Raw genomic sequence first — 12719 nt, 5'->3', positions numbered from 1 at the left:
AACTCCCTAGCGATAATATAATATGCTATGTGGTCTTATAAATGAAACGACAAGCGTATTTCCTTTTTTAGCTACGAATTGAGAAAACTCAATTCGTACCCGATGAGCATGGATATCCAGTCAAACTACAACGTTTAGTTGTCCCACAAAAAAGTCAACATTTAGTTGAATTTTATTCTGTTATATGCAATCAAAACTATATTTTGGGGTAATTGGGTCGAGTTGCTCGGTGAAAAGTGGAACTTACTAAATCTAAGAAAGATACTAGTCAAATACATTGCCTAGGCAGCACCTGTACACAAGGTCACTACGAATCTAAAATTCTACTACCCTACAAGAAGACCTATTTACCGAGTGAGGCACACGGGGAACTCAAAAGAGTCAAATATGTACACAGACAAACCAAGGTGGTATTCACAGGAAACTGAGACCATCTTTAGCTCCGCCTTCATGTCGACTTCAGCCTGTCCAGTCTGAACTTGGCCTGCGAACCATGAAAGATCAATACAAAGCATGGAATCATATTATTTTTTACGGTGTAAATTCACCAACTAAAAACTTTAAACTCTAACAACATTCAGAAAATTAATCAGAGGGACTAATATATACAGAAAGTTCTGCTGACCAGCATGTTATGGATGTCGACAAGGAAGGGCTGGAGCAGCGGGATGAGCCTCTCGATTTCGTCCTTCAGAACACTGCGACTCGGGTCCTTCCCGACAAGCCATCCGACAAAGACCTTCCTCTCAGGGATGAGCTTCATTGCGATCTGTGTCGGAAAAATAGTAACAACTGTGCATGTCAACCTTGTAGGTCTTTGTCGAAGGAGAAAAAACTACAGGCTGAAAAAATTAAGTGATTCCTGACCTTAGATGCTGCCGAAGCAATCCAGCCATGCCATGGCTTGAGAGAGACCTTGTACGCAGCTTCTACAAGCTGCGCAAGGCTCTGGTTTTCAGAACCCTCCTCATCCTCCAGTCTCTGTAACAGCGCAACAGTGAAATCCATGGATCTGGTGATGTTACACAATAAGATGAATACATGAGGAGTGGTGCATTAATAATTATTAAGCAGTCCTGTGACAGAACATCATACGGTGATTGTTGCTGCATCTGATTCATTTACCTAGTGAGCCACAGTACAGCTCTTGCACAGCTATCGGCCTTCCTTGCCGTGCCCTCATCGGCCTCTTTCTCCACCATCGCCGTCAAAGTGGAGTATTTAGATGGGTCCAGCAAGTATAACTCCTGCAGCCTCTGCAACAGGGATCAATCATTCAGAACAAGAAAAACAAATCATGCAGAGAGACTGAACACATGGAATCTTGTGGATTCACAAAACATTTTTAAAACAGATGGTGAAATCTATACTCCATCTGAGTCGCCATCTGTTCGCGTCAGCGCTCTCGCGTGTTACGACTTACGGCGAAAACCGACACACGGATACTTCGATTGTTAAATCGAAAAAAAAAAGAATAATCCGATTGTTACAGTCCACTACCAAAACCATCAGTGCTTCACTACTAGCCAAGTCTCGGTTTGTTCATGTCGTCACGGTTATAGAGGAGCCCTCCCTATGCAGCCCCTGCCAATCCAAATACTCATATCCAGACAAACTGCTGCCATCCCCATCATCGCCTTTATTTAGAAAAAAAGATCATCTCTATCTTGATAACTGGATTACGTAGGAGAAGAGACCGTAGCTTCTAGCAGCAAGGAAAAGAGAAAACATCAAGGAGGAACGGACAAGAAGGTTAGCGTCTAAGCACGGCCTTAAGGACGGGGATGTGACCGGAGCAGTTGGATGCCGGCCGGCGGCCTGTGTGCGGCACACGTAAAGGGGACCCGATACAATATCTGCTATCACTTCGTCACCCCTTGCGAAAGCAAAAGTTCTATAGATATGGAAATGGATTTTTTCTTAACCGTGCAATGGTGGACGCGAATGAATTGGAGCTAGTAACCTTTGGCGCCTAGCCGTGTGGCCGGCACGGGACGAGATAAAAATACCCCACGGGATGGTCCACCTGCACACACGCCCATCAGTTTTCAGATGTGAATTCTTGGGACCTGCCATTTTCTTTGGGATTTTTTTGGTCTCAGGTAGGGGTGTGATCGGGACTCTCCGCCTACTGGTTCATGACAACAGCTGATCAGAACTTTTGTTTTGCTTCAGGAAAAATACTTTTGTTTAGCTAGATCAGGGTGGGACTGACCAACGGCAATCTAACCTATCCTAGTTAACCCCGGGAGAAATGAGAGTGGAAGAGTTGTTTATTTACCTCGATGTTCCGTTGGACGTCGAGCCGCAGCACAGCCATTGTCGGACCAATCTTATCTGCAATCCCGTGAGGGAGGCGATGTATCAGCGACAGGGCAAAGAACAACAAGGACCACATCTCCACATCCACATGGAGATTAAAGCGAAAAGAAAACAAGAAGAGCAAAGCTGCGCAGAGGCCCGTGAAGAAAATCGATCGAAGCACAGCACAGCAAAGATGATGAATCGGGTGCAGAAAGAACACCAAGAAAATCAAAAAAATGGGAGGAGATTTTCGACCAAGATCAGACGAGTTTGCTCACTCACCGAGCACCTGGAGGAGGAGCAGGGAGATGCTGAGGAAGGGTAGAGTGGGAGGTGACGACGACAGCTTGCCGTGGCTGATCGGGGAGAGCTCCGCGATGGCCAGCCTTATCTCGGACCACTCTTCCAGCTCCTCCTTGTCCTTCTTCTCCTTCTCTGCCGCTTCATCCTCGTTCTCCTTCGCATCCTCTTCGCTGGCACTTTCTATCTCACCATCCGTCTCTCCTTCGCCCTTCTCTCCTGCGGCAGCAGCTGCCACTAGCACTGCCTCTCCCTCTAGGGCTTCGTCTTCTGCCGCTGCTCCTTCGTGCCGTGGCCCGTACAAGGCCATTGCTTCTCCCCCATCTCTCTCCCTCTCTACCATGAAATCCCCTTGCTGCAGAGCCCCGACCCAAACCCAAACTAACAGCAAACCATGGTGAGCCTCCGACTTCTTGCTCGACTTCAGAGAGAGGGACAGGGTGTGTGTGTGTGAGAGAGAGAGAGTCGAGGTCAAACACCTCCAAACGCTGCTGGCAGGGCTCAAGACTTCCGTAGAGCTAATAAAATGCAAGGAAAAGCCCTGCAGATGCACTCAATCCTCTCCTATTGGGTGTTTCAGAACGCCCCCATTGTTTACGCAAACCTACAAAAACGTACGCCCTGTTTATGTGTGCAGATACAGGGGCGGTTCTGAATCACGATAGGTTTAGGTTCGGCTAGTTTTCAACTCCCGCCATTATTTATAAATCTTGATGTAGATGCCTCGACAACAAATGTTAAACAAAGCTTTTGGGTTATCTTATCAAAAAACTGTAGCAATTACACGGACGCCACGACGAGCCAAAGCTTTTGGGTTATCTTGTCAGACTGGTCCTCACAACAGTTGTGCCATGACGAACCAAAACGCACCGCCCATGCCATATTTTACACAATGCTTGGCCAAATTTAGCAACAGATTCAATGGGCATACGAAAATAACATGCACAAGCTACCAGTGCAGTTTGACGTTTATTTCGTGCAAATTTTCTGAAAGCAGCAGCTGCAGCATAACAGATGTCGATGTCGTGAAATTTTTTCTTAAAGCAGCATCTGCAGTAGAACAGCTTTGTTCTTTCGTGAACAACGTCACTTGGCCCTGCTGGGCAATCCGTGTCCATTTACTCTATTTGGCACGATCGGCTAACAGGTCAGCTATGAACTAGACACAGGCGCACAAACTTGAATCAAAGATGTGCGAAGAGAACAACTGATGGTCAGGAAAAATCAATTATGCAAAAGATAAAGCGATACCAACTAAAAGTCTGAAACATCATTATCAAGACCAAGTGCAAAACTGAACATGCAAAGCCCAGCGTAAAGTGAACTATCCCGAAGCTGAAAGTAAAATTCAAGCAAACCATCCGAACATTACACGATTATAACAAGTTTTTCTTCCAGATATAGCAGGCTCTCATACTCTATGGCACCTTAGCAGCACAACAGCCAGCGCAGCAGCTCTTTGGCAGCGTAGCAGGATTAGCAGCGGCGGAGCGGTAGCAGCGGCGGCAGCGCAGGGCACTCAAGACTGAGGAAACAAGGAGTACCCACTTGTTAATGAGAGCTAATTGCATTGTAAATTAAAACGGAAAACTAAACAATGAGAACTCTGCTAGTACATTCAGGATTTTTAATAAATGAGAGAATCAGCATGGAAGACACTAACCAGTCTTACACTAAAACACAATGAATTAGGCAAGACTTATTCCAGCTGACTTACCGAATCATGCATATTAAAGATGTGAGAGCACAATATTTTTTACGAGGCTTCAATGAATAGTACATATATATAATCTATTTTCCTTTTTTTAATTACAACGGCAACTGTACCACCACTTACAAAAAGAACTCTTAACAATAAATGAATAGATCATTTATCACAACCAAACTAGAGACTAATTGGACAGAGGAAGAAATGCACTAGCACAACATAGACAGGTCATGCCACAGATATATTAGCTTATTATAATTTCGTCGTTTCCACATAAATGTCAAACCTGCACTGCCAATCCCACAAACTAACATGATTCTCCAAAACACTGGACCTATATAGCAGGCCATTCGCCATTGTTGTGGAGTTCACGCATTGAAAAGAGCATAAATAGAGGAGCTAATCTCGCTAAGTAATAAAGGTTATTATATACAACTCAATGGATCAAAGAAACAAGAAATAATCTCATAGTACAACTTAGAACAGCACATGCTTTTCTTATCTTCTTCCCGGCACAAAAAGAGGGATTAGCATTATTGACCCCATGAAAAAGCACTAGCTTAGGCAAAATAACATGAGAGAATCTTATGGAAAAAAAATTGCAATCTTAGAACAACATTTCTGACATGGCCACACAAAAATTGCACGTACACATAAATATACTCAATGGTGACTCTCTCAGAAATGTTAGATTACTCATATGGAATACATATTTAATTAACAAATTTTGGCAATCTTAAAAAAAACTCTCCACCTATTTTTAATGGACAAAAAAAAATGTCCAGAAAGAAAGATTAAGGTTAACTTGTAGTGAGGATTTCTAGGGGTGTACAGCCTCATGTGTGTATTCAGCAGCCATGCATTACTAAACTGATTCTGGATTCAAAAAAGAAAAAAAATTCATTGGATATAGGTAACTTTACTTTATCTAAGAGGACTTCAGTTTGAAGATGGGTGGTAAAAGCGGCAGGCAGGTCGCGTACATTCTCCCCGTTTAAAATCACGGCAAACTTCAACATTGTCATGTGCCACCTAGTAGAAGAGATGCAGCAAAATGAATGCGCTAGCTAGTAGCTCATAAAGTAGCATAAATACATGAAAAGACATACAAACCTCAGTTTGTGAATCAGGATGTACAAATCTGCAGGATTCTCTATTGCACATGTTTTTCAAGTAGTCCCTGCAAACTTGCGCCTTAGGACCTGTGTTTTAAAGAAAATTATCATAAGATCAGTTTCCGTTGCAAAAATAGGGTAACAAAACTAGAGAAGGCAGTTAATTAATATGTAATCATGCATTATTAATATACGGAACACTCAGGGGTCGAGACTACATTTCCAGAGAGGAAAACTAGGGCTCCTTTTCCAAATAAATTGAAACTGAAAATCAGGTGGGGGAGGAGGGGTGCCATTTGTTATTTACCAGCGAAAGTTCTAGGGGGTGAGAGAGGAGGAGCCATCATATGTAATCCATGTGGTGGTGGTGGCGGCGGTGGCATGTAAACCTTGAGGATAAAAACACAATTTAGAAATATATACTATCCATGATAAACTTATCTACAATATCTAAATAGTAACTAAGTTGATTTCTCTCAACATGCAAACTATACACATCAGCAAGTCTCTAATTGGTCCACGTCATCATTTTATTTTTAGGTTTTTTAACGAGCAGTTTCTTTTCTTTTACCATACAAGTTTGATGTAGGCATGTAGCACTCACAAGGCCTTCTCCTTCATAACTCCCCGCATTTAACCCAGTTTCGCCCGGGCTCTCTTCATCTCAATTGGTAACTAAAGGCATTGAATTGGTGGTCAACTGAAACTTCATTGTCTCTACCACTATCATAACGAGACAACCAATCGACTTTCCCCTTCTCTTTTTTATATTAACTTTCCCACGGGTAAAAAAGGTAATCTCACGTTCAATCACTAGACGATTCCCATACTATGATCAACGGAACAACACACTCATCCCTTCCCAATCTTTTTCAAAATTCCACCGCGCCACCCTGTAGAGCCACCATCTCTTTCCACAGATCAGCAGGCTTGACACGGGCGAGCAAGCAACACAACCGTTAGCCAACGTAGTTTGCCGCCGCTGTTCCTCCCTTTTATTTTTTAATGGGCGGAATTTTTTTCGAGAAAACGCAATGACATTGCGTTTCTTTTCATTGCATAGAAGAAGAGTACAAACATCCTAAGAGGGTTAGTGCAGAATTAAAGTTACAGGGATTAGTGCACATCCCAGGTGGTTGGAATGATGTCTCTAAGACCAGCTGCTACAGCTTTCGCCCAAAGCGCCGCCTCATTCCTAATCCTATCCAGAGTTACAAAGACCTCGTTATCGAAGGTGCAGGCGTTCCTCTGCTTCTAGATCATCCATGCTGTTAGAAGCGTGGCAGAGGCCAGACCTTTGCGCATGGGCTTTGACGTGGCAAGCTTGGCCATGAGCCACCATTCGTTGAGCGATGGCTCGCCATCAGGTGGCCGGCACATCAGTCGTAGCCAGGACAGTGTCTCGTGCCACACTTGCCTCGAGAAGGGGCATGTGATGAGTAAGTGATGCATTGTCTCAGGCTCTTGATCACACAGGGTGCACCGAGGGTTATGTTGGAGGCCACGGCGTTGCAAACAGTCAGCCATCCAGCATCCGTTCTTGTTGGCCAGCCATAGGAAGAATTTGACCCGCAGGGGTGCCCAGCTTTTCCAAATTAGTTTCCAAGCATTGCAAGTGGTCGATCCCTGGAAGGAGGCGAGTTAGCAGGAGCGCGCCGAATATGCACCGCTAGGGCTTCACTTCCAGAGCAGCTGATCGGGCATGTCTGTTAGGGTAATCAGTTGCAGTTGGCGCCAGATTTGGAGGTATTGCCCGATCTCGTGCACGCCGAGGACCCCGTGTACGTCGCGTGCCCAGTTGTTGTCTAGCATGGCATCTGCAACCGTTCTGGTCTTCCTCCGCCTCTTGGGAATGGGCGGAATTGGAAGGGGGCCTTGCCGCAGTGGTAAAGCTGCTGCCTTGTGGCCAGGAGGTCACGAGTTCAAGTCATGGAAACAGCCTGTTCAAAAAATTGCAATGGAAGGCTGTCTACAATGACCCAATGTGGTCCGATCCCTTCCTGGACCCCGCGCGAAGCGGGAGCTTCATGCACCAGGCTGCCCTTAATGGGCGGAATTGAATCTTGCAGATGATTCTCATCCAGATGGCAATCTCCTACACCGGTTGATTTTTGGGTGGAATTCTTGACGAATTGAATGGATGTGACTGCCTAAATCTCCCGTCATTTTTGTTACCTTTTTTGTGTTTCTTTCAATTGCTAAATCGTTCATTTGCGGTATGCCGATTAATTTATTTCTGCAGATTGTAGCCATCCCGTTATTTGTTACATAACAATTTGGCCTTATGTGTTATATTGCTTGCAGGTGATATCCTATATATCTCTACACGCAGAATGTGTTTCTTATCAAGTTTTGTTGATCTCCAGGGGTTATTTTATTCGGTGATTCTCTTCCAAGTTCCAACTCGATCCGTGTCTTCTTTGAAAAGTAAGCTGACAGTGCTCCCGTACCTTGGAAACTATAGTCTTGCTTTCTACATGAGAAAAAGATCAGGTACTTTGGCAGAGCAATCTTTTTGTCTATGAGTTCTATCTCCAGCAAGTATACAACATGTATGTTGAATGAGCAGGCATATATATGCAGTATCAACTGCTCTCACACCGGAGATTAATGCCAATCTTCTGGGCTAAAGTGTGGTGACTGAGTGAATAGTACATGTGTTGACGTACATGTATGTCTACTGTGTGAATTTCAGAGTTTGGTGCAAACTTAGTAAGGCCCATCGAAGACAAGTGGTACAGAATAAGCTCCTAATAATTCTTCACATGATTTTCTCTTCGAAATCATGTACGCATGTAGGGTATTTGGAACATAGTCCCAATCCATACAGATGCAGAACTAGGATGATCCCATGTTCTCAAGTTTATAGTTTGTATTTGGGAGTGCCTGCTGCCATTTGGTTTGCCTTGAAAAAAACAAATAGCATGGCGCTTCAGTATGTGAGCTACAGAATATTGTAGCATTGCAACCAGTGTTTCTAAGAGGTCTACTGTCCAAGGATTGAATGCAACTTGAAGTACATTCTCACAGTAATTTGTTGGATGGAGCTTACACAATAGTTTAGTTTCTATGAATTCCCGCTGCAACGCACTGGGTTTCATCTAATAAAGCACAAAAGACATCCGCAAATATAAAAAAAAACTATGTGGTTATATATTTACCAACTCATTTCTTAAAGATTCGCTTACTGGTTAGCAGGTACATAATATATTCCAACATAATTTCTTCATGGGAAAGAGATACAGAGGATAATTTCTCATCAACAACAGGGTATTATGTGAAGACAGTATCCTCAAAAGAAACTCATTACCATCTCAGGGTATTGCATTTGCATGGGAATATCCCTCATTGGTGGGGGTACCATTGGTTGTGCCATTACATGAGTGTACCGACATGATATACGGTCACACCTCCCACGCAAGAAATCTTGGCAAACCTTTGAACAACAACAAAAAATATAAATCAGTAAATTGTGTTCAAAATATATGAAATGCTAGGGGGGGGGGGTCTATTCTTGCTTTGAAAGAGAATTTGACATGCGAGCAGCTATGTGGGGAAGTTAGTAATACAATCTTTAACATGAGACAAAAATATTACAATTGGAGTCTCTTGAACAGCTGAATGGTGCAAGAAGCGGCACTCATTTGCTGATCTTGAACATCGCCCACGTGCAAAATCTCTGCACACCTGATAAATGTTTAAAGGAAGTGTGCTTAAGTTGGGCAGTACCGAATAATAGATGCAGAAGAAAAAGAGCATATCATAAGATCAATAGATCAGCATAGCTTGAGAAGTGGCTCATTCTAAATGTATGGACAAGATAGCTGTGAAATTGTTGTTATCTTCCATCTGTTCTAACAAAAGGCTTTTTGCTCTTTGTCCCTTAGGGTCAAACCACGTAGAACATAAACCCTAACATCTAACTTCTATTATCATTTTAACCAAGCTAACAACTCGTAATTAGCAGAGAACACCAAATACTGAGAAAACCTGAACTGCCAAGGCAAAGGGCCAGCCAACAAATGTATCTAAGAAAAACATTGAAGTTCAAAAATCTTACTGTCCTCAGATGTGGGACGTCCAAACCAATTGATCTCAGCATAGTCCTGTACAAAATAGACCAAAACAAAGCTGGAATAAGAAAGCTGAAACCAAACCCACGCACGTGCTGAACCACCCATATGAGAACCTAAGCAACACGTGCAGGCACATTGGCACACTCAACAAATGTAGAAAGCCGTCCAGGCTGTGTAAGCCTGTATATATTGCGAATGTACCAAAACTGCCGGATTGAAATTTTAAAACTAACCCACACATAACAGGGCTCTCAGTAATCTGTATCAGATGTAAGCCCAATGTTACAATGCACAATATCAAGCAAGCAATTTCATCATTTAGATGGCTACTGCTGCTAATACTTTAGAGACCGACCTATAACCAGGATTTTCCAAACATATATGCTTCGAACTAGCATAAATAAACCCGCATTAGTCTGCATCTTAACATCAAACCAATTCCGAGGCACGCGGGTCAAACCAAGCTAATTGAATCGAACAAACAGCGAGGGGGTGGGCGTGAGCTCATACTCCTGGATATGGGGAGGCGGGTGGTAGTATCGGCAGGTTCTGCCCCGGAAGCAGTTGTTCCGCAGCGAATCCGCGCATGCCGTCACCTTGTTCTCCCTGACCGCCGAATTCCCAAATCAACAAAATCAGAACAACAAGCAGCAAACGCAAACACACATGAGGCATTGCGGGGAGGATGCGAGATCTCGCGCGTTTACCCGTCGACGGAGATGGACTGGTGCGGGTGCGCGTACTTGCACTCGAGGTCGGAGCGGGTGCACCTGTCGCGCAGGTAGTCGCGGCACGCCTCGACAGTGAGGTCGTTCTGCCGCCGCCGCTTGACGTCGGGCTGGCGCGGGCTGCGGCTCCGGCTCCGACTACGGCTCCGGGCAGGGCTCCGGCTGCGGCTACGGCTACGGCTACGGGTTTGGCGGCCGCCGCCAGGGGAGCGGGAGGGAGACGGGGAGCGCCTGGGGGAGGGGGCGGGAGATGGGGAGAGGGAGAGGCGGCGCTTGCGCGGCGGGAGCGGAGGCGACGGCGAGCCAGCGGGGACGGGGGTGGGGTTGGGGTTGGGGTCGGCGGTGTCGGCGTTGGGGATTTCGGCGGAAGCCATGGGGGAAGAGAGGGACAGGGAGAGAGACAGAGGGGCGAGGGGACGGCTGTACGACAAGATCTAGGTTTAGAGTTTTCCTTTTTGACTTTTATATTTTGGAAAGCAGGCGAGGTGCTTGTCTTTTTTTTTTTTACTCAAATGCGGCTAAATGTAGCCTTTCAAAAAAATCGAAAAGAACAATTCAAAATTTTAAAAATAATTAGACAAAAATATTAATTCCTTCGATCTAAATTAATTGATTTAGCTTTGTCTTGTATATCTAGGGTATTGTTGCCACCGCGTGTCGAGTAAGCACAATGAAATCGCTTGGAAGGTTTTTCTATTTACATGGCATTCTTTTTGGACTTTTTCACATGGCCTATTTGATTCAGAATACTTGAAGCCATGGATGAATCAGAAAACATAGGATTTCATGGCATGTTGAATTGTGCACAAAATGAAAACACATAAATGTGTACTTTTGCCTAAGAAGGATGGGGAGAGGACCGAACTTTAGGTCCATTAGCCTAATTCATGCTATTGCCAAGATTATCGTCAAGGTGCTTGCGCTTCGTTTGGGTCCTCTCATGGACCACCTTATCTCCAATGCCCAAAGGGCATTCATCAAGCATTCATGACAATTTCCTTTATGTGAAGAACATTGCGAAGAGATTTCACAAAAACAAGACGCCGGCGCTTCTTTTCAAGATTGATATCCGGAAGGCCTTCGACTCCATTCGTTGGGAGTTCATTGTCGACCTTCTCCAACATCGTGGGTTCCCCTCGAGATTTCGCAATTGGATCACCGCGTTGTTATCTACTTCCTCATCTTGTGTGCTTCTCAACGACATTGCCGGCAACCCCATCTTGCATGGCCGGGGCCTTAGGCAAGAAGACCCTCTCTCTCCGCTACTCTTTGTCCTCGCTATTGACCCGCTTACTCAAATCCTTGATGGGGCAACTCGGCATGGCCTTCTTCACAAGCTTCGAGGTCGTGGAACTATTCTTAGAGCTTCACTCTATGCGGATGATGCGGCGGTCTTCGTGGCCCCTATTCGGGAGGACATCATCAAAATGGCTAAGATCCTTGAGTATGTTGGCGATGTCACCGGCCTATGTACCAACTTCCAAAAAAACGGTGGTTCCCATCCATTGCGACGATATCAACCTTGATGACATTCTGGAGGGTATACTGGCGACGAGAACTTATTTCCCCTTGAAATACCTTGGGCTCCCACTCTCGGTGTGGAAGTTTAAGCGTGTCGATTTTCAACACCTTGAGGACAAATGTGTCGGGAAGCTTCCATCTTGGGGTGGCAAATATATCACCACGACCGGCCACACAGCTCTTGTCAAATCGGTCATCACCTCTCAAGCCACTTACTACCTCACACTGCTTGTTGTTCCACCGGGCACTTTTAAATTCATTAACAAAATCAAGAAAGCTTTCCTTTGGTCGGCGAAGGACACCACAACCAGGGCGAAATGCAAAGTTAATTGGAAAACAATTTGCTGCCCCAAGAAGCTTGGTGGGCTTGGAGTCATGTGCTTAGACAAATTTGCGGCGGCTCTTCGCCTTCGTTGGTCGTGGCTTGAATGGACAAATAGCTCCAAGATTTGGGCCGGGTCAACTAACCCGTGCTCTAAGCGGACATGGACATTCTCTTTGCCGCCACCAAAATCACCATTAGCAACGGGTGCAAGACTTCGTTTTGGGATGCTCATTGGCTTGAAGGAAGAAGTCCGAAGGCTTATCTTTGTGTGTTCAAAAAAGGAAATCTTGGAAAGTGAACAAAGTGAACAAAGTGTTGGAGGCAAAGGCTTGGGTTGGGAAAATCAATTTGGATGAAAACTTCACTATAGACCATCTCTCCCAATACATTAACCTTTGGGCCAAGTTGCAAGAGGTACACCTAATTGAGGAGATTGAAGATACCATATCGTGGAGGCTTGTGTCAAATAAACAATATTCGGCCAAATCGGCTTATGATTTGCAATTCTTCGGATCAACTACCTCTAATTTGTATAAGTCGGTATGGAAGGTTTGGGCCACTCCAAAGGCAAGTTCTTCACTTGGCTTTTAACGCAAAATAGAATTTGGACCGCTGACCGGTAACAACGTGGTTGGCCAAATT

The 12719-nt window shown here is 44.7% G+C and overlaps 2 protein-coding genes across 2 annotated transcripts; both read right to left on the bottom strand.

Annotated features, from left to right (window-relative positions):
- Positions 1 to 226: 226 nt before the first annotated feature.
- On the bottom strand, positions 227 to 3069 carry LOC124678656 (glycolipid transfer protein 3-like). Its single transcript, XM_047214519.1, has 6 exons — positions 2587 to 3069; positions 2282 to 2337; positions 1126 to 1256; positions 868 to 1012; positions 626 to 769; positions 227 to 484 (listed from the first exon to the last, which is right to left on the bottom strand). Exons 1-6 carry the CDS (start codon positions 2945 to 2947, stop codon positions 449 to 451), a joined length of 873 nt encoding a protein of 290 aa, XP_047070475.1. The 5' UTR covers positions 2948 to 3069; the 3' UTR covers positions 227 to 448.
- Positions 3070 to 3859: 790 nt separating this feature from the next.
- On the bottom strand, positions 3860 to 10605 carry LOC124675748 (zinc finger CCCH domain-containing protein 28-like). Its single transcript, XM_047211823.1, has 9 exons — positions 10211 to 10605; positions 10014 to 10109; positions 9488 to 9533; positions 9025 to 9114; positions 8738 to 8863; positions 5735 to 5816; positions 5426 to 5514; positions 5236 to 5344; positions 3860 to 4129 (listed from the first exon to the last, which is right to left on the bottom strand). Exons 1-8 carry the CDS (start codon positions 10603 to 10605, stop codon positions 5252 to 5254), a joined length of 1017 nt encoding a protein of 338 aa, XP_047067779.1. The 3' UTR covers positions 3860 to 4129; positions 5236 to 5251.
- Between the last annotated feature and the right edge of the window lie 2114 nt (positions 10606 to 12719).

The sequence above is a fragment of the Lolium rigidum genome, chromosome 7, assembly GCF_022539505.1.
Source record: "Lolium rigidum isolate FL_2022 chromosome 7, APGP_CSIRO_Lrig_0.1, whole genome shotgun sequence".
NCBI lineage: Eukaryota > Viridiplantae > Streptophyta > Magnoliopsida > Poales > Poaceae > Lolium > Lolium rigidum.
This window is presented reverse-complemented; position numbering and strand designations above follow the sequence as displayed.

Coding starts and splice junctions, on each gene's coding strand:
- LOC124678656 (XM_047214519.1), bottom strand. CDS start 2,947: ATGGTAGAGAGGGAGAGAGATGGGGGAGAAGCAATGGCCTTGTACGGG. Junction 1,257..2,281: donor ACGTCCAACGGAACATCGAG/GTAAATAAACAA, acceptor TCCCTGTTGCAG/AGGCTGCAGGAGTTATACTT. Junction 1,013..1,125: donor GCTGTACTGTGGCTCACTAG/GTAAATGAATCA, acceptor TAACATCACCAG/ATCCATGGATTTCACTGTTG.
- LOC124675748 (XM_047211823.1), bottom strand. CDS start 10,605: ATGGCTTCCGCCGAAATCCCCAACGCCGACACCGCCGACCCCAACCCC. Junction 8,864..9,024: donor CTGTTCAAGAGACTCCAATT/GTAATATTTTTG, acceptor TGTTGTTCAAAG/GTTTGCCAAGATTTCTTGCG. Junction 5,345..5,425: donor ATCCTGATTCACAAACTGAG/GTTTGTATGTCT, acceptor CTCTTCTACTAG/GTGGCACATGACAATGTTGA.